Source organism: Sus scrofa, chromosome 9, assembly GCF_054392235.1.
Source record: "Sus scrofa isolate SSC_HxYL_T2T_F1_AM1 chromosome 9, Sscrofa_HxYL_maternal_Yorkshire_Landrace_v2.0, whole genome shotgun sequence".
Taxonomy (NCBI): Eukaryota; Metazoa; Chordata; class Mammalia; order Artiodactyla; family Suidae; genus Sus; species Sus scrofa.
The window spans coordinates 41,043,901-41,069,789 of NC_139391.1; the positions used below are offsets into that span (position 1 = coordinate 41,043,901).

Genomic DNA, 25,889 nt, shown 5'->3' on the forward strand with positions numbered 1-25,889 from the left:
TTGGGGCTTTTGAGGTTTCATTGTCAGCAGAGCACAACAGGCGACAATGAACTGGGCTCGCATGGGTTGAATTCAGGTGATGGGTTTCTTTGCATTTGGAAAAGGAATGAAACTAACAGCACCCTTTCTTCTGCTGACAGTCATGCTCCAGCCCTTTGCAGCTTGGGTGAGTGTGTGTGCCGAGCATAGCAGGAAAAGGCTACACAATGCATTTGCACATCTCGGGTTATATGTATGGTGTCTTTGGTTGGTCTTCTCTGGAAGTAAAACCTAATCTTGGATCCAGATTTTTCCTTAAGGAGGAATTAGGTGTTTCTTCCCTGATGTGTGTTTAATTTTTAAACCTAAGCATATCTTCCCATAGAGAAAATGACATCCAAAGAGAAGAAGTTTGAGTCTTTTTGTTTGTTTTGAACCACTTGATTACTGACCCAAATTGTAGGTCCCAGTGGATCCTGGGATAAAGGAAAGACAGTCACGATTGGGCAGCAGTGCATATTTAGCATGAATGTATTTCTCAACCGGAAAGCAGACTGTAACACGTGTGAATTGCTGTGGAACTAATAGCAGGGTAGCTGGAAGAAGACGAAAATCCATCGATCATCAGTCAGTCAATAGGGTTGACGATAAAGAATGCCTCCTGTTTCTGCTTGTGTGTGTGTGTGTGTGTGTGTGTGTGTGTGTTTTGATCCATCTGTAATTATGAATGAATAGGGATCCTAAACATCAAAGCACAACTGCTCAGTGTGTACAGTCCCTGCAGGCACCCTTGGTTGGAATGCGCCAGACCCTGTGCAGCGTCAGAGAGTGAGAAGCAAATGCTCTCTCAGCTCACAGTGGCACGGGACCGCCCCTTGCCCTCCTTCCCTCTTAGCTCCAACCAGCAGTAATCAAAACGCCCTTGGCCTGTGGAAGTTAAGGTGGGCACTCCCAAATGCCTTTTGGCAGGACATGGTCATTCACTGGGTAACAAATCAGCTGTAATAGAACATTTGTCCGATGCTGTAGGACAGAAGAGATACAGGCAGATCCAAACAAGAAAACTCATGGTTGCATTGTAAAAATCAGGTTCCTGTCTTATCCGTTCAGCCACATGTCTAAAGACATAACTATATCCGCAAATGCCAGAGCCTGTGTTTACTATCAGACTCTTAGCTCATTGAGCCAGAGGTTCAGTTTCTGCCTTTTAGTGTTGACTCAACCCCCAGAAGGAAACTCATTCTCTCTCTTCACTGGCCTCTTCTTTTGTTTTTTGTTTTTTTATTTTGTTGGAATTGTTATCATACTACTTCATGGCTCTTTCCTTTTTTTATTCTATTTTTATTGAAGGGTAGTTGCTGTGCAATATTATATAGGTTACAGGTGTACTATAAAGTGATTCACAAATTTCAAAGGCTATACCTGATTTATAGTTATTATAAAATATTGGCTATGTTCCCTATGTTGTACAATATTTCTTTGTAGCTTATTTTATGCCTAAGAGTTTGTACCTCCTCCCCAATGGTAACCATCATGCCACGTCAGATAGGAAATAAGTCGGAGAAAGACTGGGTGATGTCACTTACATATAAGTGGAATCTACAAAATAGGATGGATTGGGAGTTTGGGGTTAGTAGATGCAAACTATTGCATTTGGAGTGGATAAGCCATGAGAGCTTGCTGTATAGCACAGGGAACTATATCTAGTCACTTGTGATGGAACATGATAGAAGATAATGTGGGAAAAAGAATATGTAGAGATGTATAATGGGTCACTTTGCTATACGGCAGAAACTGACAGAACATTGTCATTCAATAATAGAGAAAATAAAAATCTCAGAGTTCCCATCGTGGCACAATGGAAACGAATCCAACTAGGAACCATGAGGTTGTGGGTTCGATCCTTGGCCTCACTTGGTGGATTAAGGATCTGACATTGCTGTGGCTGTGGTGTAGGCCGGCAGCTATGGCTCCGATTAGATCCCTAGCCTGGGAACCTCCATATGCCATGGGTGCAGCCCTAAAAAGCAAAAAAAAAAAAAAAACCAAATCTTAAAAATAATAGTGATAAAAAATAAAAATAAGAAATACAACCAACTAGTGAATATAACAACAAAAAAAGCAGCAGACCTATAGATATAGAGAACAAGCTTGGGTATTTCATGGGAGCCTCTAGGATAATGAGGGTAGATGAATAGGGAAGTGAGAAAAGATCCCTGGCCTGCATCCTCCCAAGCTCACTCAGCTCATGCCCCCTCCTCACTGTGCCAGAGGAAACGTAGCGTGACTTTTCTTAACATCATGTGATATTTTGTTCTTACAGGACACACAGTCTGCACCTTAAAACTCACGGGGCTGTTCCTTCATGACCATGTTCCGTTTCATTACCCTTGTTTCCCAAGGATGCAGAGACAGTTCTGAAATCTGTGAAGAATAACTTGCCTTTTTCTTCTCCTTCAGCAGTCTCCTGGATTGGCTTTGGCATCTGGGTCCTGACAGAGACACCTCCCCATTTCAAACCAAGCGTACATGCTCCTTGATGTGGTATTAATATGCAATGTTGCAGCTGAAGCTAATGCTTATTGGTGTTGTTAACCAAATGCTCCTTATGATTTATTATTCTTCTATTTCCGGGCGGTTTTACTGCCCTCCCAATGTTTCCTAGAAGTGCTGCTAATTTAATTTAATTTCTCCTTTTATTTAGTCTGTGATTTGGTTGTTGATTTTTCTCCCTGCCCATTGTTTACATCAGTTTTTAATTTTTTTGTATTTTCCATGTGATCTCCTCCACTTTCCTTTCAACCAATCATGTGCGTGCGTATCATGTGACTTTGTCATGTGGCTTGCATGGTGCTGATGATGTCGTCCACGCTGGTGAACAGAAGGTAAAGCTCTTTGTTCTGATTAGTGAAATAAATCTGGGACCACGGCCTGGCACCTAGGACCCACTCATTTCTTCCCATCTCCGATTTCTTAAGTGAAGCCGTTTGAGAGATTTCCTCTTATTCTCAGTGCACAACCAGAATTCATCATCCTTCGTGGGCCTGACATGACAGTTTCATGCCATGACAGCCTTCAGTGTAATAGTTTGCTTCGAGAAGTCGGGCCATGCAAACTGCTATGTACAGTAAGATCACATTAACTGCTGCCCAGTTTGCACCCTGGAATTTTTACCAGGTAGTTCATAAACATTATTTCCCAGCAAGCAGTGTTGTAAATGAGCTCCATAATATTGTTCTCTAACTTCATCCGGTCATTCTAGACACCACCATTACTCTAAAACATCTCATTTCTGTGAAAACCGAGCCCTGAACACCCTACAGACGGAAACGTGTCCAACACAGAGGTTCCATATGCTCGAAACCAAAGAGAGTGTTTCACAAAATTCCTGTAGATGGAAGACGTTCTGAAATGAGAGATTTAGAATTCGGGCAGTTTGGCTGTGATGGCCGAGGGGTCACTTTTCAAGTGACCCTCCCCTCACCCCCACCCCTGGGGCAGGAGGGAAGAAAAATCAAAGTCACTTAACAGTTCCCGTGACTGGAGGTCTGTGTGCAGTCCGGAAGCCCGTGATTGACCCCTGCAGCCAAGGAAACAGCACGGTAGCCCAATCACGTACAGAGGAGTGACACAGTAATTAGTTCATATAGTGACTGTCCCAGCCTTGGGGAAACATGTCTCACTTACCATGAAGGAGAAAGAAAGCCTCTGCTCATCGCTTCCCCCAGTAAAACCAAACACCCATTCAAACCCGTCCTGGGAGTCACACGCATGCCATTCCGTCTTAACTGGAAGTGTTTACCTCACAACACAACCTGAGACACACACGGGCTGCACTGATCACAGAACCAGAACTAACACCAGTAACTGCCCCCTAGGGCGCCTGTGCATGCGAGGGGGGGTCCCCAGCGACCTCGCTTCTCTGAGAGTTGATTGGGCGACATCCACACAAACAAAACCATCGGCCGCTCGTCTCGCATGTGCTCTGTCCCTGGTCTGTCCTGTGTGCCATGCCCCCCACATGTGTGAGCCCTGGATGTGCTGCCCCACACCCTCCACAGGGGCCACCCCGAGGACCTCAGCCCTCTGGGCATGGCCCCTGCCCCCCACTTTCGTCCCATTTACAGCCAGACTCCTGGACAGGGTCTTGGATGGGAGGCTCCTCATTTCCAAAACAGGAGATATTTACACAACTTGCATCATATGAAATAAAGGAGGGATATTCCCCAAAGCAGTGCACCTCTGTTGTGCTAATAACTTGGACCCAGCTTTAAAAAAATCATCTTGGGGAGTTCCTATTGTGGCTCAGCAGTTAATGAACCCAACTAGGATCCATGAGGATGTGGGTTCAATCCCTGGCCTCACTCAGTGGGTTAAGAATACAGCATTGCCGGGAGCTGTGGTGTAGGTCAAAGATGCAAATTGGATCTGGCTTTGCTGTGTCTGTGGTGTAGGCTGGAAGCTGCAGCTCCAGTTGGACCCCGTTTGGTCATTTCTGTGCAGTGCTGAGCTTCAGAATGGAGCTAATTCACACCTCTGAGGTCCCATCTCTTGCAGACATCTTAAGCAAGGCGAGAAATATCTGAAGCCGTCTCCCTCAGTTGCCCTAGAAACACACCTTGGCAGTGGTCCTGGCTGTCAGTGAAAAATGTGGCCGGTAGTGAAAAACCACTGAGAGCCTGTGGCCTTCTGAAGCATGATCAACCCCCTCATCAAACCACCCCTCTCCTGCCATTTGCTAGGGATAGGCAGAAGGCTATTACGCAGATGGGCCACAAGCAGCAGGAAGTGGCCTTTCATCATGAAATTGAAGGGAATGGAGAGGCCAGAGAAAATCAGGTTTAGAGGGGAGAAAGAAATAAAGCTTAGTTAGGGATGGTTCCTCTGGGCCTTAGTAAGGGTTTCAGGTGAGTTGGATCTAATGAGGAGAGTTGAAGTGAGCAGTATTGTACACGCACCGTGGATGAAGTCCCCTGTTCCCTGTCCCCTGCCTGCTCCCTCCTCCCAAATTGCCCAGGATGCGTTCAGCGTACGCTGGTTGTTCCGTGAACCTTCAGTTTCCATCCATAAGAAGAAAGGGAACACGGGCATCAGGCACCCAACCCGGGCCACCTGGTCCCTGAGCCCCCAGAGCTCTGCAGGCGGGGGTCCACGGCCAGGAAGCTCAGGCGCCTGGCCCAGGGACACAGGACTGGGTTTGCTCGAAGTGAACATCTGAGCCCCCCAACACCAAAGTTTATTGCTAGCACCAGGGTGTCGCCGCCTCCGCAGACTCTGCCAAGGACTCTGTGTAAATGGGACTCCCCTCCCCGCCCGCATGTGTGTGACGAGACACCCCCTGTGCCCCACCCGGTCCATGTGCTGCACGGTTGAGCATGGATCCCTCCCCACCCATTTATCATGGTCTTTTTTTCTTTAGCTACTGACACTGACTCGTACTAGGAAAAGCTGATTCTGATGAACTAAACCCTTTAACACCCACTCTTCCTTCTTAGATTGAAAACATTACTAACCGCTCCTTCCACCACCTCCTTGATTTTTTACAGCCGTGTGTCTGGATTGCCACCGTCTCTGGCAGGTCGACCTAGACTTTTCACCAGGGGCTCCGCTCTGATGGCCTTTACTCCTAAGGATTCCCTGCACTGGTGCTTAGCCGGGTAGAAAGCTAGCGTGAAGGGGCCCCGTGATGTGTTATCTGCCCAAGTCCTGTGCACAGGGACCTGGAGCCTCGGACCATGTCCATGTCCCTGGGGTTTTCCAGGATGAGGGCTGAAGCCTCCCAGGAGCCTCATCCTTCTTCATCACGAATCTATCGGCCATGACATGGTGTTGGAGATGGGCACGGACCCCCCTCGTGGCCTCGGCAGCAGGAGCCGAGTTCATTGTTGGTGATAGCAGTTATTTCTGTCTTTTAACTTCCTCAGCCTGGATCAGCCCCATAACCACAAGCCATACCTTCGTGGTCGTATTTTCTTTTTAGGATGATGATTCAAAGATAATTGATCAATTAGTCTGTGGGTGTTTTCATGACACCCACGAGAAGGGAACGGGTATTTTTGTGGTTCGGTCTGTCAAAGTTCATTTGTTGCTGCTTAATTTGTCCTTGAGGCTGCCATGCCTCCCCCGCTCCCCCCGCCCCGCCCCACCCCCAGCACACATCTAGGGTCATAATTCCTGAGAAAGCGGATGCTGGGAAGGATTTGTGGACTGGATGCCTCTGTGAGCTTGGCTGCAGGAAGTCAAGCACCCTTGTTCTGTAGAAAGGGGGAAACTGGCCAGGCCCACGCTGGCTCATTCTGTACCCCAGCCTCCCCCGGAGCCAGGGACGAGGATGGCAAAGAGGCAGGTCACACGGCCACAGCAACTCCTTAAGCACCATGAAGAAAGTGCTCCGGAGAAAAAGAAAAAAAAAAAAATCCACCTTACCGCAAAGGTCTGATTCGGGGGAGCAGTGCTCAAGACACATTGATGCCCATCCATGCACTGTCGGCTGCTCTTGGGGGCTTTTGGAAAACTGCCTCAGGATAGAATAGCCAGGGAGGCTGCCCAAGGAGCATCAGGGAGAAGTTGAGGGTCCAGGAGTGTAGGCAGATCACATTCATTTGTTTGATGTTAGGGCTGAGAGGTTGGCCTCAGGAAGGAGAAGTAGCGCTTGAATAACTAGATCCTGACTCCTTTAGGGAACTGGCCAGTCTCCTAGGGGCCAATCAAACATCTAACCTCTTGGTGTAATTTTGAAATGTTCCTGAATTGGAAAAATCAAATAGGCATCATACCCCAACAGCTAAATCCTGCATTTTGGACTTTTTAAACGAACTAACAAAAAGGCATACACCCATTTCAGATTGCTTATGAGAAATCCTCGGTAAAGGGGAACAGGCATTAGGATAAACCAAATGAACCGTATTTATAATGCTAGGCAATCCTGTTTGAGAGTAAAGGTAAAAGATTCTTATCCAAGCCCTGCATCTATCATTGGCTTCTTCTCAGATGCCCCAAACCCTGGGTGGATCCTGATGGGAGAGAACGCAGTGGGTAAAGACAGAAGCCAGGTCCCGCCTGTCTCAGTCCAGAACATACAACTCTTGGTAGTTGGGCTTTTTATCATCTTCCTTCCAGAATTCACGATTGCCGTCCCAAGGCCCGGGCTTGCTCGAATTTTTGTTGTGGAAATCAGATCTCCAGCAGTAGTTTTCTGATCCGAGGGCTTCTGCTGACAAGGGGAAAAGACATGAGGCTGACTCCGAATTTAGGGCCCAGTAGCACAGTAATTACAAAGAAGAACCTACAATCTGTGTGGCCAGAAATACACATTTCAATTAGGGTTTCTGAGGGGAATTTATAGGACCTGCCAATAATATTTTTTGACTGTATGTGGTCTCTTTAGTACATTCTTTTTTGTGTTGTTGTTTTTTCTTACATACATGATTTACACTCTTCTAGAAAATACCAGAACTGCCTGATACTTTGTTTGTTATTGACCAGGTTTATTTTTACAAATACCACTGTTTTAGTCTTTACATAAAATATTTGGGGGGAAAATTTTGACTCATGGCTGAAGCTAAATTCAGAGGGTATAATTAACCACAGGGGTTCTCTTGGAACAACTTGCCGATTGCTGTTGAATTGCAAACCAACATTTACAAATAATTACAATATTGGTTTTGCTGAAATTACCTATAATGGTTTCCATCAGAGCAGCCATCTCAGCACAGAGTGCGTGCGGGGACCCTGTAAGAATTTCCTCTCCTGATGGGTTCAGTAAAGCAGTGAGCCTGCTGAACGCCAGGCCCTTGTCTTCAGCTTCAGCCCCTCCCTTGGCAGGCGTGGCTGGAACATTCTTTTTTGCAGAGGGCTTAGGAAATCAGTTCTTTAACTCCATGTCTGATCTTTAAAAGAAAAAAAAAATAAAAATTTTTAAAAGGCCGCCAGTAAACATTTGAAGATGACTGAGACAATTGATTAAACAAATATTGTCCCTTCCACATCTTTATGTACTTGTAGCAACTGGCAGAGCAATGAGATTGGCCAAAATCTCTAGGATGTTAGCTGAGTAGGATCTTCCTTTAGAAATACTGTCATAGAAAGGGTTCCATTTCTTATAACAGCCCCACTTTTAAAAGAATTGATCATAACTACATTTGTTTTTCATTTGGCAAACAAAACCTTGTCTCAATCACCTTTGAGACTTTCATGCCTAATGGACTACCTGGTACTTGGTAGGTACTGAATATGTGTTTGTTGAATGAATCCTATTCAAAGAACTCTAAAAGATACAATATAAAAAGCTCTAATGGAGTTCCCATTGTGGCTCAGTGGTTAACGAATCCGACTAGGAACCATGAGGTTGCAGGTTCGATCCCTGGCCTCACTCAGTAGATTAAGGATCCAGCATTGCTCAGATCCTGTGTTGCTGTGGCTGTGGCATAGGCTGGTGGCTACAGCTCCAATTAGACCCCTAGCCTGGGAACCTCCATATGCTGTGGGTGCGACCCTAGAAAAGACAAAAGACAAAAAATTAAATTAAAATGCTCTAAATTCTATGAGAATGCATTACATTATTAGAGTCACATGATAGTCTGATAAAATGATAGCAAATTGTAGTGTCCTAACCCTGTAAAGGTTAGAACTGTGTTCTAACTGTGGTTTAATTTTTAGTGGTTTTTATGTGATTCCCACTATATTTTTTCTGAAACACATCCAAAGATAGGGGAGTTATCTTCATCAGAACAGGAGGTTTCCACAAGGATTTCTTGGTGAGATTTTTGTTCATGTGTCTTTGAAGACACTTAGGGTCTTTTCAAAGACAGGGCTTTGTTTGAGATAATGTTTTTAAAATTATTTTTTTAAAAAAGAAGGGGGCAACTCTGTGCCAAAGGGATATGGAATAGTCGATCCTGGGAGGCATCTCCCTAAAATTGACGGAACATCCTGGATTAGGTGTTCTGTGTTTAACAGCGTCATGAAAGTAGCCAGGGTGTTCTTGATAGTACATCCCAGCACCGTGCCTGTCAGTGTCACGGTGAAGTGAGAGTGAGAAGGAGCCCTAGGGAGCACCTGAGACTTTGCCATGTGGAGCTTGAGGCAGTGACAGCCAAGGCACCAGACCCTCTGGGCTCTCTGTGGCATCCTGAGCTTGCAGCTCTAAAGGGATCCTCACAGCATCCGAGAAGACCCCTCTTCTGAGTAGACACTCCCCCCAAGTTCAGTGTTTGTGGTATTGATTCAGCCGTGGAAACCCACATTGCTCCAATCTGAGAGAGAATAGAAAAGGAGATTGCAGGCAGAGCAACCTCTGTGGAAGAATCTCAATTTCCCTTCCTAGGAGGCCTTGGGGGAAGGACCAGGTCCTTGCCTGGTGGGTGTGTTGGAAGGGCCACTGACGCCACCTCCATCCCTCCTTCTTCAGGCAAAGAGACCATCAACCAGAGGCAGTGCTGCAGTTCCGAATACAATAGCTGGGATGATTAATATGTCTTCATTCATCCAGAGTCACCAACCTCCCATTTTGCCTGGGCCTAAGGGTTTGCCCAGAGTAAAGGACTTAGCGTGTGACACCTGGAAAGTCCCAGGCTAAGCAGGAGGTGGTCACTCTAATGCAGTGAGACAATAGAATGGGTGAAGTTCTAGCATCTCCTATTCCATGGTTCAGCATCGGTGAGTCATCACAGACCTCCTTCTCTATCCTTAAATACACTCCACATTGAGTTTCTTTTTAGCACTGAGTATTTCTAATGGTATAAGGCGTAATTGAGTTCCTGTCTAAGAACGGCCCCAAAGAATTTGAAACGTTTACACACCTTGACATTATCTAAACCAAATCTCTTTAAGTGTTTTCCACTGAACAGCTGATGCGAGTGGCTAGATAGTAGTGTAAAAACAGGACAGATTTTTGCCTGGAGCCCATTTATCCTTTTATTTTCACTTTTCTTTTTCCTTAATTCTGATTGAGGAAGCATTAAGTGCAACTTTTCCTAAATACATGAAGATTACACATCCTCCCTCTGCGGCATTTAGGTGGCCCTGTGACTAGTATGCGTGCACACGGATGACCTCATGATGCTCTTAATGGAGCTTCCAGCAGGTGTACATGCTGCTGGCCCAGGCTGCATAGCAGGGCTCTGGCTAGCTTGGTCGCTCTCTGGTTCCTCCTCGTCTCAAAGGGAGAAGCAGGACACTCAGCCACTGTGAGGGTCCAGAAGTAGCTGAGTGAGGAGCGGGGCTGGACTGACCTTACTTACCAGCAGCCTTCTCCTAAGTGGCCAACGGTAGGTGTGTGGGTGATGAGGTCCAAAGCCTGGTGATAAGCCTTCCCTGGCTCCTCTGACCCATGTCTGTGAGGTCTGTCCTCCAGAGAACAGGCCAGGACCACCCACCCAGACGTAACCGTTTTATAGGTTCTCCAAATCTTCTGTCTGAGGTCAGGCAAGAGACATAGGGATCGTTCCCACAGGAAGTACAGGGTTCCCACAGGTGTTTTAAATCTTCATTTTGACTTGTCATAACAGATGGTCTCTCATGTCATCGCTTTCAACATATACTAATGAAACAGTTTCTCTTAAAGTAAATCAGCATCTCACTGAAGAACCATCACAGCCCTGGTAGTTTGTCACACACAAGCTCATCTTTCTTCTCGACCTTGGATTCACAGTCCTCTTGCCAAAAGACAAAAGACGAGCATTGACTTTTTTCTGTTGAGAAATGCAAAAGACATTTCCCCCCTCTCTCCTCGCAAATAAAAAGACTTTAATGATCGTTCCATTAATAGCAGGTACCAAGGATTATCACTCAGTCAGTTGAGCCATAAATGCGGGATACTTATGGGAAACTTGCCTATGGCAAGTCATGCTTTACTTCATTACAGCTGGAATGTTGTCATTTTAATGAATCGAAGTAATAAAATTGAATTCGTCAAAGCTGGTCACACAAGTGCAGTATCATTCTACCCCCCGTTAGGGATCAGACCCCTGAAATGAGTCACATATCCAGGGAAAACAAACTGGGCTGCTTTGAAAACTTATTGTATGGGTGTCAACTTTCTGCTTAACTGCTTACGCTTTCCCCTTATTCAGGCTGTTCCTCAAAATGTATCAGGTTCATCAAAGTTAAATCTGCAGGTGTAAGAGCAGCTAAAAGAAAAGGCGAGCACCAGTGAGAGACAGTGTGGGGAGGGAAGCCTCTCTCTCTAAAATGGTTAAAGGACTTTGCTCATAGGGATGATAGTTTTCCAAAACATTCCCGAAAGGCATTCTGAGTTTGAGCGAAGTCTGAGGCATATAACTGGAATTCCAGGTTGTATATTTATTGCTTTTTAACCATTTGAATTTCTAAGAAAGCGAGAAAAGATTCCAGCCCCACCCCATCACTATACCCCATTCTGATGGATTGGATTTTCACCTTGTGGACGAAAATGTCATGCGAATTACCTGGCTGTTTCAGGGGAACCCAGCGCACCTAAGCTCGAAGGGCAGATGGGAGAAGACGGCAACTCCATTAAGGTGAACCTAATCAAGCAGGACGACGGCGGCTCCCCCATCAGACACTACCTGGTCAAATACCGAGCGGTGAGTGGCTTCTTCCGGTCTTCACGCAGCCCTGATGCCCACCTTGTTGGGGGAACAGCATGCAAAGTCTGGTGGGGGGACAGGGGCAGCCTTTGCATGGGGCAGGTGGCCCATGGTCCCCGGTCAGGGTTTTAAATTCCAAGATGGACCTATAGCCTTTAGGTCACGTCCACACCGAGACAGTATTATAACTTCTAAAATGAGTTTGGTGATGATAAACCCATACTGTGACTGGTTCTCCTTCTTCTTGAATTTGTCTACAATGTGATTTTGCCATCACCCCGTATGTTTTGCAAATAACGTACTGAGATCTAATCATCACACTTGGGTAAAGTGTGTATTATGGGCCAGGCACTGTGATCACGGGCATTTTCTCTCCCAAGAACCCTACAAAGTTGGTCTTAAGGTTTATCCCCACTTTACAGAGGAAGTTAAGGGAGACGTAGGCAGTCAGGCACCACCTGACTCGCACAGCCAGGCAGCCAGGGTTTTGAATCTAGGGCCGTCTGACGGAAGAGACTGGGCTCCTAGCTCCCACCTGGGCGGCCTCAGATCCCAAACCATGCTCCTTCCCCCACCCACCACCCACCCACCAGTGCTCGTGCAGCCCACCTGAGCTATTATAATCCTCTCCAGTGAACTTGGCCCTAAGCCTCTTCCTGGCTTGCTCACCACCCAGCTAAGATTTCATTTCACCTGTCATCCCATACCCCTAAACTGAGGCTCACCCCCCTTTTGGGGTTTTATTTTATTTCATTGTCACAATTTAAATGATTTTTATTTTTTCCATTATAGTTGGTTTACAGTGTTCTGTCAGTTTTACAGCAAAGTGACCCAGTCACACACGCACATATATATACATTCTTTTTCTCACATTAGCCCCCATCGTGCTCCATCATAAGTGACTACATATAGTTCCCAGTGCTGGACAGCAGCTTTTTTGGTTTTAGAATGATGCTTTGCCTTTGCCAACCACAGCCAGTTGCTGAGAGAGTAAGAGGCAGTGTTTGAGCATCAGAACTAGCCTCTTGGTAGGATTCTCACCAGTAGAAAAGAATAACTCGGAGAAGAGTTTTCTTTCTTCAAATAGCCCCCCAAGAAAGAATTTCCCAGGGAGCTGACTTACTCCCCCCCTTCCCCCCCCACATTTTCTTCAGCCCCCATTGTGGGAGCCGTTACCTGGCTAGGCGTACGGAGGGTCAGGCCAGCACAGAGCCCTCCCGGGCACACTTCTCAGCTGGCGGGCTGCCCTGTCCATCCACTCAGCCCTCTCCTACTTCACTGCGAAGCCAGGCATGAGCCTGACCCAGGAGGAGGAGCCTCAGTTGACTTCCCTAAGGCCCAGCCCAGAGACACCACCGTCCCTGTCCGAGAAGTCGCTATGGCTCCCCCACTGTGGAGTAGGATGCAAGGATTCGGCAGGTGGCCCCACAGCACCCACCGGAAGTGGACAGTGTGGTAGGGGGGTGGCTCTCGCCACCGTTATCCTGATGTGGTCCGGACAGACACGGGGTCCAATTCCAGCTTTACCACTTAGCAGCGTGTGACCCGAATAAGTCACGCAATATTCCATAACCTCCATTTCCCCACTGGTAAGATGGGGTTGGCTGTTGTAAAGATGAGTCATAAGCAGAGGAGCTGCAGTGTGCCTGATGCTTGGAATACTCTACGTGGTCACTGTGATCACCAGTCCTGCAGCGCAGGCTGGGGCTGGAAATACCTCTGGGACGAGGCCACCTCACAGGTTCCAGAAGAGCCACTGTGGAGCCAGGCAGGTCTGCCTTAAAAAGACAACTAGAAATTGACACAACATCGCACATCAGCTCTATCTAACTACAAAAACTTTTTTAAAAAGGAGTTCCCATCATGGCTTAACAGAAATGAATCTGACTAGCATCCATGAGGACGCAGGTTTAATCCCAGGCCTCGCTCAGTGGGTGAAGAATCTGGCATTGCCAGGTGCTGTGGTGTAGGTCATAGACGCAGCTCGGATCTGGCGTTGCTGTGGCTATGGCACAGGCTGGCAGCTGTTGCTCCGGTTCAACCCCTAGCCTGGGAACCTCCGTGTGCCAGGTCAACCTCCAAGGTCACCCTGAGATTCTAGACTGTATCGTGAGGGGTGAGGGTGGTACTTGGGTCCCTGCAGCCCTAAAAAGACAAAAATAAATAAATAAATAAATAAAAATTTTTTAAAGAGACAACTGGGACAAAACACTGAGCTATGTTTAACTCAGATAACCGTAGCAGTTCTCTCTTCCATCTCAAAATCCTAATATTTGCTAAATATTACTATCATTATCCATTATTAATATATATTATGTAATATATATAATGTTTGCTTTATATTCTGGCTCTGTCTTTGGTAATAACATTTGCCAAGGAAAGAAGCCCTTCAGAGAAAGAAGACAAAAGGCAAACAGCTGAGTTTCTTTGTTTTGAATTAAAACCAGCCACACACTGACATTCGCACGAGCTAATAACTCAGAGCACACATAGCCCAGCTTCTGGCTAAACACTGAGGAAACCAGCAGTCCCCTCCCGGCGTTTCCCACGCTGGTCATGGCATGACACACTTGCTGTCACATTCCTAAAGGCATCTCTCCGGCTGCTACAGAGCATTTGCTGGGAAGACGGCTGGCTTTCCTGTAATGTGACTCTTCCTCCAACCTGAGCCACAGGCTAGACCACCTCCCAGGTGACACCGCTGGCATGTCCTGCTCTTCTCAGAGCAGCGCCATCGTTCAGCAGACATGTGTCAAGTCCTCTTGTGTGCCCAGCACACACCTCTCAGGTGGCTGGTGAAAAGGCCAAAGATTGTAAAAGGGGGGGCGGGGGCGCTGTGCCCCTGGGAAAGCTTCTGGGGATTTCTCAGGAAGGCGTCAGACCTCCTCCCACAGCAGCTGAGTGAGGAAAGTGGTCACCCGCTGGGGCCTGATAAATTGATAAGTTCCCCCCCATCCCAGAACAAACTCATGGGTAAAGATGTGTCAGGCAGAACCAGGAAGAACCTTTGAGAAAGAGGGGCACCTGTAACTCCAGGTGCATGCCTGAAATTATGCCCCGGGCAGTGCTCTGCTGAGCTGAGTGTGTCTCGTGAGCACCAGGCACCCAGCCTTGGGCCTGGCAGTGGACATCACACCTGCGATGCTTCCAGCTCCAGTCTTAGAGACCAGGTTACACTGCATGAAAAGTCCAATTCAGGAAAGATCACAGCCTCAGGCCCAGGTGCCCTTGGTCCCAGCTTGGCTGCCCGTGAGGCTTGGGGAAGTCACCTGACTTCTCCTTTCTGCAGCATCAGTTGGTGTAAGGGCCTGGCCGCAGCCCTCGCAGGCCTGTTGTGGGGAAATAGGGAGAACATGTGCAGAAAGCCTTTAGTTCCAGGCCTGGCTTGTAGTGGGTGCTCAGTAAATGATGCTTTCTGTTCATAATCAAAGTAGAATCGCTGCCATGTTCCCACGTCGAGGAGGTGGGTCCCCTGCCCGCATGTGAGCAACGTTCTGAAACAGGACAAGAAACATTGATGTTTCATTACCCTTTGAGGTCAGCCTGAGATTCCAGAGTGTGGGGCGGGGGTGGTGCTCGGGTCCCTGCGTGCCCTCTGAGTGAGGGACAGGGGCTTGAAGTGTTGGCCCCGGGCCTCACTGACAGTCTGTCGCTGATTGTATTTACTAACACACAAGGTTGACCTCCTGACCTGCGGGATCATTTACCCTAGGGTTTTTCCGGCTGGTAGAGAATCAAGACCACGTCCTGTGGTTGGTTTTTCTTTTTGTTTGGCACCAATAGTTATTAACTCCCTTAACGTTCCTCTCGTGAGCTGGTCTTACGAGCTGTCCCATCTAAAGCTTTCTGGTGTCTTGTGTCTTTCTGGCCCGTTTCTCCCAGAAGCTCTCCTCCGAGTGGAAACCAGAGATCAGGCTCCCCTCTGGCAGTGACCACGTCATGCTCAAGTCCCTGGACTGGAATGCTGAGTACGAGGTCTACGTGGTGGCTGAGAACCAGCAGGGGAAGTCCAAGGCGGCTCACTTCGTGTTCAGGACCTCAGCGCAGCCCACGGCCATCCCAGGTACGACGCCTCTGCTTTCTGTGAGTTTCCCGCTTGGAATTAATGCACAAGTGCCGCACCTCCTAATGTGCCTGAACAGCCCCCTGACAACTCGCTTGCTTCCAGCCATCCTCATGATCGGTTGCCCGTGCAAAGCTTAGTTTTGCTTCCTACCAGCTAGCTGTGCGGTAGGTTGAGATGGACCGACCCCCCTGAGAAGGCTTGGCCAAGCATCCTGGGCGGAGGTCCTATGTCCTTCACCTCGGAGGACTCATGGTCAGCCAGCCCATGGGACCTCTCAGCGAGGAAAGGCCCGAGCTCCAGCCAGGCTTTGGATGCTGGCAGAGGAAGGGTCCTTTTCTGAGACCTTATCTGCTCTCTGCCGTTTCATACAAGGACCACATAACTGTTTTAAGCGCTTTCTAGCTGACGCTTGCTTATCTGCACAACCGTGGGCCAAATCTCTTCTCTTCCCCAAGAGAAGGGACAGATGGTGCCCAGTTACTTAAAAATCCTCTCTGCCAAGGGTCTCACAATTGAAACAAAGATGAAATTGAGCCACTTGAGACAGAACAAGTGGAGAAAGTAGATGCTGAAAACTCCCATCCATGGAAGGCAGCGCATCTGCTCCAGGCCAGGATGGGAGCCATCTCCTAGGAGCTGCAGTCTCTAGGGATCCAGGACCAACTCAGTGTGGGAATGAAGTGAGAGGTCTGCTGTCCGGCCCAGCTACCTGGCTGCTGATGGCCAGTCTCCTCATTGACCAGATCCCTCCAAGCAGAAAGAGATTTGCATCTTCCCTCCCTGCTTTTCCAGACAGCCAGAGACCAACCACAGGCAGGAGGGCCGGGCATAGAAAACACAGCTGCAGCCTAGTAGAGGGGGCCTTGTAAACTCTCCACTGTGCCCAAGTATGGCTGGAAAACACTCCCACCTCCCAAGGGCTTTGCTCTGGCCCCCTGGTGCCTGTCCCTCTGCAGTGCTGCCCCCCTGGCTCCCACTCAGTCGTCACGATTGCTCCTCCCAGCAGGAGAGAGGCCAGAAAGGACGTGGGCTCTTGTGATGCAGGGCTGTGTGTGTGTGCACGTGGGTTAGTTGAGCAGCAACAAAATGAGATCAGCCAGTGGTTCCTGATGGTTGGCCGTACGTGAATGTGTGTGTCTGAGAGACGTGTGGGGGGGCCCCCAGAAGCTGGTGGCATAGATCAGAAGTGTCTGGTCCCCGACTCCACTCTGTGCACTGGCAGGGAGGCCCCTTGGCACAGGGTAGGATGAGGCTGTCTCTACAGGCTCTGGTCACGTGGTCAGTGGTGAAGCCCGGGCATCTGGGGTGGCTGCAAGAGATATCCACCTCACTGCTTCATAGGCCGTCCGAATGGAGGTGGCCCTGTCTGTCCTCTGCCCCCTACGTTCTCGGCACGCTTGGGTCGGGTTTTCTCTGATCGACAGTCTTGTGTGAGTGTCCAGAGGTGCTTGGCCTTCATGGAGCACTTAGGAGCTGGGGGAGGGGTGGGAGGTATGAGTGATTCATTTGCAGTGAGCCGGATTCCTGCTGGCATCCGTTTCCCCTGGTAAGACTCCGTAGGTGGCCATTCAGACATGCTGCTTTCACAGGCTGGATATGGCCAGTGGCATGGGTACCACCAATGGCATCAGGCTGGGTGCCACCAGCAGCATCAGGCTGGGTACCGCCAGTGGCATCAGCTTCTGGGGTTGGAGAAGTTGGGGCTGCTGTGTGTCAGATACAGAAATTCTGTGAAGACCAGTCTGTCCCCTCTGCCCCACCCCCAAGTCCCACCCACTAGAGTTGTCAGAGTCCTTCTTGTTAATTTCTCAGGCGCCCGGTTATCCAACAGGGTTGGGAGTCGCCCACGAGGGCTCCGGGCTGTGCCACCCAGGTCTTAGAAGGAGGTAGCTTGGTTGGACTGCTCTGGCCGTTGTCTCGGGACCTTCGATAAGACCTGAATGACGAGGTGGGCGTTCGTGGTGGAGCTGTGTAGTCAGCGGGTGGGGGAGGTGAGAGGTGCAGAACTAGATTCTAACAGCACTGCGGGTGGGGGCTGTGCGACAGGAAGAAGAGTCTGAGCTGTTGCTGCAACGGCAGCCCATCCCTGTGCACACTTCACAACATACAGTGCAGCGATCAGAGGCATCTCTGTCCCCACGTGTAAAAAGCTCTGGAGACTAGACAGCTGTGGGGGCTCCTTGACCATATCTTAGAGGACCCCCCCCCCTTATTAAAGGTAACACTTTCCTGATCAGGCTCTCGTGTCGGACTGTGGAGGCTTCTGTTCTCTCACTTTAATTTCATTTGCTCGCTGACCCCTAACCCCCGAATTCATCCTGCTGTGCTGCTTCTGGGCTTGCTGAGCTTCGGAACTGGCCTGATGGTAACAGTACCGCACTGAACTCTTCCCTAACTTTTGTCAGTTTAATTTACAAAGTTGAATTAACCTTTGATTCTTGCATTTTCTATATTTGACCTAATTTTTTTTTCTTTTTATCTATTTTTTTTCTCTGTTTCTGTCTCTTTCCTCCCCCCTCCCTCCCCTTCCTGTGTCTGTCGTCACACATATCACCTCGGACGTCACTGGGACACCCCCACTGCCACATTTGTTTTTAAACAACCGTATTGTCTCTGGGGATCCATTGCTTGGCACCTGCAGCGACCTTAGGAGGCTCCTCCGCGTCCTACACGTTTGTCTCATTGCTTTTCTCTGCAGTGACTCTTCTTTTGCTCTGTTAGGAACTTGAACACACACACACACACACACACACACACACACACACACACAAATTCAAATTTGCTTATAAGCCCAGTTCCTTTGAGGATATGATCAGTGGCCCCTTTGAAAGAATCTGTCAGGACCGCCATGGCTACACTGCCAAGCTCTCTGTGGAAGAGGAAGGTCTGGCAATGAGAAAAGGCCAGACCTCCAGACATATGACCATTCAAAGATACTTTAGTGCCATTTCATAAAGAATTTGCCCCCCCCCTTTCATGGCAGGACAAACATGTCTGGGAGTTCTTTTCTTTAAACACTCTGTATTAGAACAAAATCCCCTTAGGCTAGGTTTGCAGAAAAGTTTCTGCACGTCTGCACTGGTTGCATTTTTGGTTCTTACCTGAAAATGATGCCACAGAGAAAGATTCCCAAGTACCCCCTAAAGCTCGCATCAGATTGTTAAAATCACCACGTGCCCCTCCTCTGCCCTTGGATGAGTAGTAGGCTTTGCTTGCATTTAAGTGCCCGGGGTAATACTCCCGCTGCAATTCACCGGAACACTTGGCTGACGTGATGGGCAGAGTTGGCCAGGCAGCGGAAGAAATTGGACTCCGTGGGTATTTTCTGGGGCTGATCCAACATTCTGGGAGGCGCTTAGGCCCCAGCAGGATAACCAGCACCCTGCACTGGCTCTGTGAGCAGGGCCAACCTCTGATGTGCTCAGCTCCTGTGGGCTCTGGAAGGTCCCACAGGGGGACCCAGCACCTCCTGGTGGGGGTGATACCACTGCACGGCTGCAGATCAGCCACAGACCTCGTGTCTTGACAGATGGGGTCCAACTGTGACCCACGTCATTGCCTAAGCCTCAGCCCCCCAGCTTGGAAGCACCCACTGTGAGCCTGGCGTGAGTTACACCTCCTCCCCAAGCATGCTCAGCAGAGCGGAAAATGGGGCCAGCCTGGGGTGCCTATACATTGGCACCCAGCGAGCCTGTGGCTCTACCTGAGTGCCTGACCCCTGTCCGTCAGTGGCTTCGGTGACATTTTTAAAACTCTGTTGGAAGCCTGCTGCTCCTGCAGTGTTTAAGTCCCCCTGGAGCCTCAGGTGACTCCTGCTCAGCAGGGTCAGTGTCTGTGCTCGGGGGAGGTGGGTGGGGACCTTCTGCTGAATAAAAACTCCCTCGCCCCTTTGTGGTCACATACCATTCCGCATATCTCTTCTCTCAGCATCTCCGCAGAAGTTTGATTTTTGTTCTTTTGGTTTTTTTATTTTGTGGTTCTGTCATTATGTCTTCATGTTCAAAGACTAGCCCTTCTCTCTGGGAATCCCCAGGATCCTGTTGTCTGCAGGACGAAGCTGCCTGTGTCAGTGGGCACAGACCCATGTCAGTGGGCACAGGCCCGTGTCCCCAGAGCTGGCAGTTTAGAGGGTCATGTATAGATACCCGAGGCCGCGTGCCATCCGACAGCTCAGCTTGGGTAGTGCTTCTCACCCCAGTGCCATCGGCCTCCACCCCCCGCCCCAGGGACATCTCCCACTGGGGGCCCTGACCTCCCTTCACTCCAGGGCAGCAGGAGCAGGCAGGGCTCTTAGGCACCAAGCAGAGCACTGAAAGAGGCACGTGGCGCCTGCAGGCCTGGGGTGAGGATCCCAGGGCTGTCGGGAGGGTTGGGGGCGGGGGAGACGCTCCTCGCGCAGGTGACCCCTCCCTGTCCTCCTGGCTTCTTGATCTCAACTTAGGCAGAAGTCACATATTCACCCAGGAGGGCCCATCTCAGGGGTCTGCCCTGCCCCACCCCCGGCCCCGGCCCTGGGCCTATAGATGAGAGCCAGTGTCAGTGTTTCTGAAGGGACCCTGGGGATCTGGTCCAAAGTACACACAGGGAGGCCTGCCATCCGTGACCCTGGCCCTTCACACAGCCTGGGCCAGGCAGGCCTCCACGAAAGCAACATTGGGGTCATCGCACTGGGCTTATTCAGACAGGCCCGGGGTGTATAAGGATGCCCTTTAGAAACCCACCCCCACCAGACCCAGAGGCCTCCCGGTATTGGCAGCCCCCGGCCGCCCGAGCCCCTAAGACAGGCCCAGCTCAGCGGCCCAGCCCCAGAGTCCCGTCAGCTCGCCTGGGCTCCACATGCCCCAGGGCTTCTCTGCTCATTGTTGAACTATTTATACAGCAGGTTTCGGATCAGGTTTCTCTACTAATAAGAATGCTAACGTGGTTGTGTAGATAATCAGCGAGGCCTTTATGCAGTTGACACCTTTCGCGTTATTAAAGGAAATAACAGTTCATGCGAACCCACCGGCGTGTTTGGATTTTATTTGAGCGTTGTGTATCCTACACAGTGACAAGAGCCCTTTTCCCGCCATCTCGCTGGTGCCCGTGTTACTCTACTCACCCCAGAGAGCCGTTGAAATGGTGCCCCAGCCTTGTGGCCTGCTGAGTGGCATTCCAGCCCCAAGACCCGCTTTTACTTCCTCATGGGGAGCAGGTGGATTCCTCGGCTCACCTCAGAGCTGCTATGGGTCACTGTCTCCTTGGACCAGCCCAGCAGATGACGGAGGGAAAGTGCCTTTGCAGAACCAGGAGAGGATCACCTTGGGGTCAGGGGCGCAACCCGGGCCACTCGAGATACAGCTCTGTTGCGAGTTCTCCTGAGCTCACGGCTCCCTTTACACCTTCCTAGCAGGGGCTGCACAGGGGGGGCACCTGGTGATAGAACCCAGGAGAAGGTTCTCATGGGCAAACCCCATTCTGTTTCCAATCACTCTGAGTTGGCCGATGTCTCCAGAAAGCCCCTGAGACCAGCCCTCCGTTCGGCAGCTTCTGGGAAGGAGCAAGCAGACGAGGGCAGGGTTCGTGAGTGACCCAGAACCACAGCTGAATGGTTCTGAGAGTGACGGGAGGAAGAGGGCACTTCTGCACTGACGTCCGTGGCACAGTGACTTAGGCCACTCGGACACCTATAAGGTGTGAGACCGTCTCCCCATGTGGAGGCGTTTAAGAGCACAGACACACGGGGCTCACCCCTGGGCAAGCTGGGTCCCTGTCCACTGCCAAGCCCTCCCTCACCAGGAACCGCAGAAGATGGGCAGCCTCGGCTTCATAGCCTCACGGTTCAGGGCCGCTCTGGGCCTGGAGGTTGTGGAGGAACTGCTCCCCAAAAGCACTGTTTGTGTGCAGGTGCACAGACGGGGTAGCCAGGAGAAGTGGGGAGGAAGGGCTTGCAGAGATAGGCCCCAGAAGTTTTCGTCTTCCTTTTGTAAAATGTTAACCGAGATGCAGGAGATTCCTTTGTCCTCTGGTGTCCCAGACTAAACGATTCTATAACGGCCACCGAGAGGCGGTAAGGAACCTTGGCTTGACTTGGCTACCCTTTCATTTGCTTCCCCGTGTTTCCTCTATTTACAGTTTTTTTTTATAAAAGCTACACATATCCTTTCTCCAGCTTGAGGGGCATCTCACTTCCTCTGGAAGTCTAGACTCTTAGTGCTGAACCTCGGGTCGGGGGGGGGGGGGTTCCCGTTTCCTTGGGGATAAATCCTTGATCTCTCTCCATCCATCAAGTAATATCAGTTAGGTCAAGGCCACTAGGTAAAATGACACAGCTCATCCTCCAGTGGTGAGCCAGTCATAGGAACAGCTGTGATTTTTTGCCGAAAACCTAGACACAGTGGTCTTCAAACTCTGGGATGCAAACCCCATCAGATCCTGAGCCTGAGCCTCACCCCCAGAGATGCTGACTCAGTGGAATGAGGGGAGCCCTAGAATCTGAATTCTTAACAAAGCAGCCTGGGAATTCTGCTGCAGGTGGAGAAACATTATGCTAAAAGGTAGTTATTCTTCAGCTAAAGAGAAAACCACAAGCATCAGTGTATAAAGACGGGACCTCTCAAGTGTTTCGGTCTTGCCGGCAAAATCCTGCTCAGCACACACTGTGGAGGAGATGGATGTTCAGGTCTCTGCCAAGCGCTGGGGACGATAGGCTGTCTCAAGGGCAAGGACAGGCTCTTACAGTTGGCGAGGACTTGAAGACAGCCTCTGTCCCCAGGCCTGGTGCAGGAACCTGGTCCAGAGCATTACAACATTCTGGCCAAGGGGTTTCCCAACCTCTGCTTGAATGTCTCCGGTGACAGGGAGCTTATCTTCCCAGGCAGCTCACACCACGTGTGCACAGCTCTTGTTTGTGAGTTCTGTCTCACATGAGCTGAAGGTGGCCTCCCAGCCCCATAGTTTCCGTCCACGGGTGACCCTGAAGCATGCTTCTTCCTTCTCATGACATAGCTTTACATACTCGGAGACAGTGTTCTCATCTCCAGGCTAAGCACTGGGCATCTGCTCAGTAAATACTCTGTGAACACGTTTTATAAGTTGGGTTGTCCTAGATGCTGGGGAGACGAGAGATAGACCAGGGGCCCGCTAGGGTGTCCTAGAGGGAGGGGCAGCCGGATCAAGAGCATGTCCTTGAACAGAACGCGCAGATGGCGGTAAGAAGAGAGTAAAACAGGGAGATGTGGCAGATCCTGGGTCGAGCTGCCTGAGTCGATAAGAGATCAGGGCGGGGGAGAAGGGAACGTCTCCAAGAAGGTGACATTGGAGCTGAGGCTGCAGGACAGCAAGGAGCCACCCTCGAGGTGGCGGGGATGGAGCGTTCCAGGCACGGGCTGGGCATGTTGGGCAAACAGAGAGGAGGCCCTCCTGGCCGGGGCACAGGCAGGGGAGGCAGGGCCCCTGTGCCCTGCATTTTGCCGGGCAGAGGAGCCGGAGTGTCCATAGCACAGGTCAGGCCTTCAAGACCAGGGGAAAGATGTGAACTTTATATCAAATGAGAGAGAAGACCACGGCCCTACCTTCCGTTTTGTATCACGGCCTTTCCTGAGCTTGCTCATGGTGTTGGCCTTGGCCTTTGGAAACTGTTCTGCTCTCTGGCGGGTCTACTGAGCCCAGAGCACAGTGGGTAACGGCCGCCTCTCCCGCACAGAGTGGCTTCGCCGTGTTTTATTTTTCTTCCTTAGAGACACGATTATACTATAAAACCATATTTATGTGCACACCTCAGAACCTGGTGTTGGGGCCATTGAGCCCAAAATTACAGATGTTCTTCCCCCACAAAAATACCTTCCTTGTTGAGGAAGTAGACACTTAACACCTACTGGGTATGGATGTCAGGAGACCCAGGGGGCTTCCAGCCCCATGTCTTGAGATGGCGAGGAAGCCCAAGGCCGTATTTCTTCTCTCTTCAGGGAAACAGCTTTGGGATGCTGAGGGTCAGGAAGGCCTGTGTTTCTTTGCTGTTCTGAGTGGAATATGAACAGCACAGAGGGAAGGAGTGTGGACCGGCTCTAGCTGACCTCAGGGGCCTGTGGCTGGTTTCTAAAGCCCGGAGACAGACGGACAGAGCTGGGTCTTCTGAGCACAAATCCTGTTGCCAATCTGGGGCCTTCCTGGGGAACAGGGTGGCTCTTCAGTGTGGGGTTGAAAGGGACCATCCAGAGGGCCTGAGGTAGAGGGGCCCCAGGTAAGACCAAGGTCCCAGGGGAGCCCAAAACATTCCAGCTCCTGGGAGGCTCCTGCAGCGCAGGCCCGCTGCAGTCTGGGTGCCAGGAATTAGGTTGAGAGTGGTCGGTTCTTACCTTTTGGCCAGTGGCCTGTACCCTGAATTGATGTTAGAAATAAGGGCCACTGGAATAGGACAGCTGTTGGAGCCCTGCCTTGTCTGAGCAGGGCCCCTGAGGCACACAGAGGCCTCAGCAAGAATGCAAATCACATAGAGAGAGTATATGGCCCATGCTTGTCACTTAAGTTACATGTCCCTTCCATTATCTGGCATGCAATGTGACCAGCAGGTGTCTGGACTGGCCTGGACTCAGCAAAGGCACAGGGCACCCAGTTGTGGTGGCCACAGTTCCTGCCTCCTGTCAACAGTGGGCCCAAAGGACACAGAAAGCTTCAGACAAGGTCTGGTGGTGGGAAGGGGCCACCCCTTCTGGAACCCTGTCCTCCCAGAAGAAGAAAGATGAAGCAGAGTGGCCATTTTTCAATCAGGGGTCAGAGTTTCCACACTAGCTTCCGCAGAATTCCTTGGGGGTCCTTGTTGCCTGCCGCACAACCCTTGTGTCCCAGCGCCAGCGCCAGGTGGTCAGCTGCTCCACTGCAGTTGGCTACCATCAGTCACAAGGGGGCGCTATGGAGTTGAGCCGGGGATCCTTCTGTGATTCAGTTAATGGGCTGGGAGGTTCTAGATGGACCCCAGGGAGTAAGACACAGAGGTTCAGTCATTTGAGTGAGTCCAGCCAGAGCAGGGGTGCTGGGTGCTGCTCAAACATGAGAGTGTGTGTCCGTGTGCGGTGGGCATGTGTCCTGTGTGAGTGAGCCTGCTGTGCAGGGGTGCATCTCTGGGTGAGTCTGCTGGGTTTCCTGAAGTCTGATGCAGGTGTGCCTGGCTCCCAGCTGGTAAGTATTCCCAGACCTTCCACCTTGCCCACCAGACCTGGAGAAGCATCCCTGCCTCCCGTAAATGGGCTTCAACGGTCTTCCTGGCATGGTGAAAAAGGATGCCCTCCAAAGTCGGGATCCGCTGGAGGGGTCCCTAAAGAGGGGGAGAGGAAGGGCAGAGAGGCAGCAGGCATCCTGTTGTGCCTGACGTCACCACAAGGCCAGAGAAAGCCCTGGGAACCTCTGCGGCCCTGTCTGGGACCCTGTCTCTGCCAACTCATGGGGAGACCAGCTGAGTGGGGATTGAGAACAGGAGTGGAGGCACAGCACCCAGTCTGTGCTCCTATCCTGCCCGCTGGGTACCTTGTGCCCCTATCCCTTGGTCTGTGAGATGAGGCTGCCCTCTCTCTCTCCTGACGATAAAGAGACCCTGTTGTCTCAACCCCTGGGGTGGACAGGCCCCAAGGGAAAGTGTCACTTTGAACTCAAATGCCATGACTGGCCCGTGGGCTCTGCCCCACCTCCAGGGCTGCTGCTCGGCAGGTCCATGTCGGCATCTCTGTGCACTAACCGCTGCCACCCCTCTCTCCCTCCCACCCAAGCCAACGGCAGCCCCACCTCAGGTCTGAGCACTGGCGCCATCGTGGGCATCCTTGTCGTCACCTTCGTCCTGCTCCTGGTGGCTGTGGATGTCACCTGCTACTTCCTGAACAAGTGTGGCCTGCTCATGTGCATTGCCGTCAACCTGTGTGGAAAAGCCGGGCCCGGAGCCAAGGGCAAGGACATGGAGGAGGGCAAAGCCGCCTTCTCGTGAGTGCAGACGCCCACCGCCGCTGAGCACCCGGCTCTGCCCCCACCCGGGCCAGCCACGGAGCCACCTCAGCTTCCCCATTGGGAACCCCCGGGGAACAGAGCTTCAGAGAAATGTTTCTCAAAGCATCATCTTCAGGGGCGTCTGTTTAAAAAGCAGACTCTTGGGCCCAACCTCACATCTAGAATCTCATGGAAGTTTGAAAATCCCCACGTAGGTCAAAATGAGGGGAACTGTCAGAATAAGCCTGAAGGGAAGCTGCCACGGAGGGGTCAGCATGTGACAGACACACCTGCCTTGCTGCCATTCATTCGCACAACATTCAGCA

The 25,889-nt window shown here is 50.6% G+C and overlaps 1 protein-coding gene across 40 annotated transcripts in view; it reads left to right on the top strand.

The window, feature by feature from the left end:
* Positions 1 to 25,889, top strand: part of NCAM1 (neural cell adhesion molecule 1) — a 330,666-nt gene that overhangs the window by 299,066 nt on the left and 5,711 nt on the right. For 14 of the 40 annotated variants that reach the window (XR_014815270.1, XR_014815264.1, XR_014815275.1 and 11 more), the window contains 3 exons: positions 11,419 to 11,543; positions 15,429 to 15,609; positions 25,353 to 25,560. Coding sequence is in view for 23 of the 40 variants with exons in the window: in XM_021062794.2 (XP_020918453.1) it covers positions 11,419 to 11,543; positions 15,429 to 15,609; positions 25,353 to 25,560 (514 nt within the window). In the remaining 17 variants the exon portion in view is untranslated. Of the gene's footprint in view, positions 1 to 11,418; positions 11,544 to 15,428; positions 15,610 to 18,253; positions 20,613 to 25,352; positions 25,561 to 25,889 lie in introns of those variants that run through there. The other 26 variants (XR_014815267.1, XR_014815265.1, XR_014815276.1 and 23 more) reach the window with 3 other exon arrangements.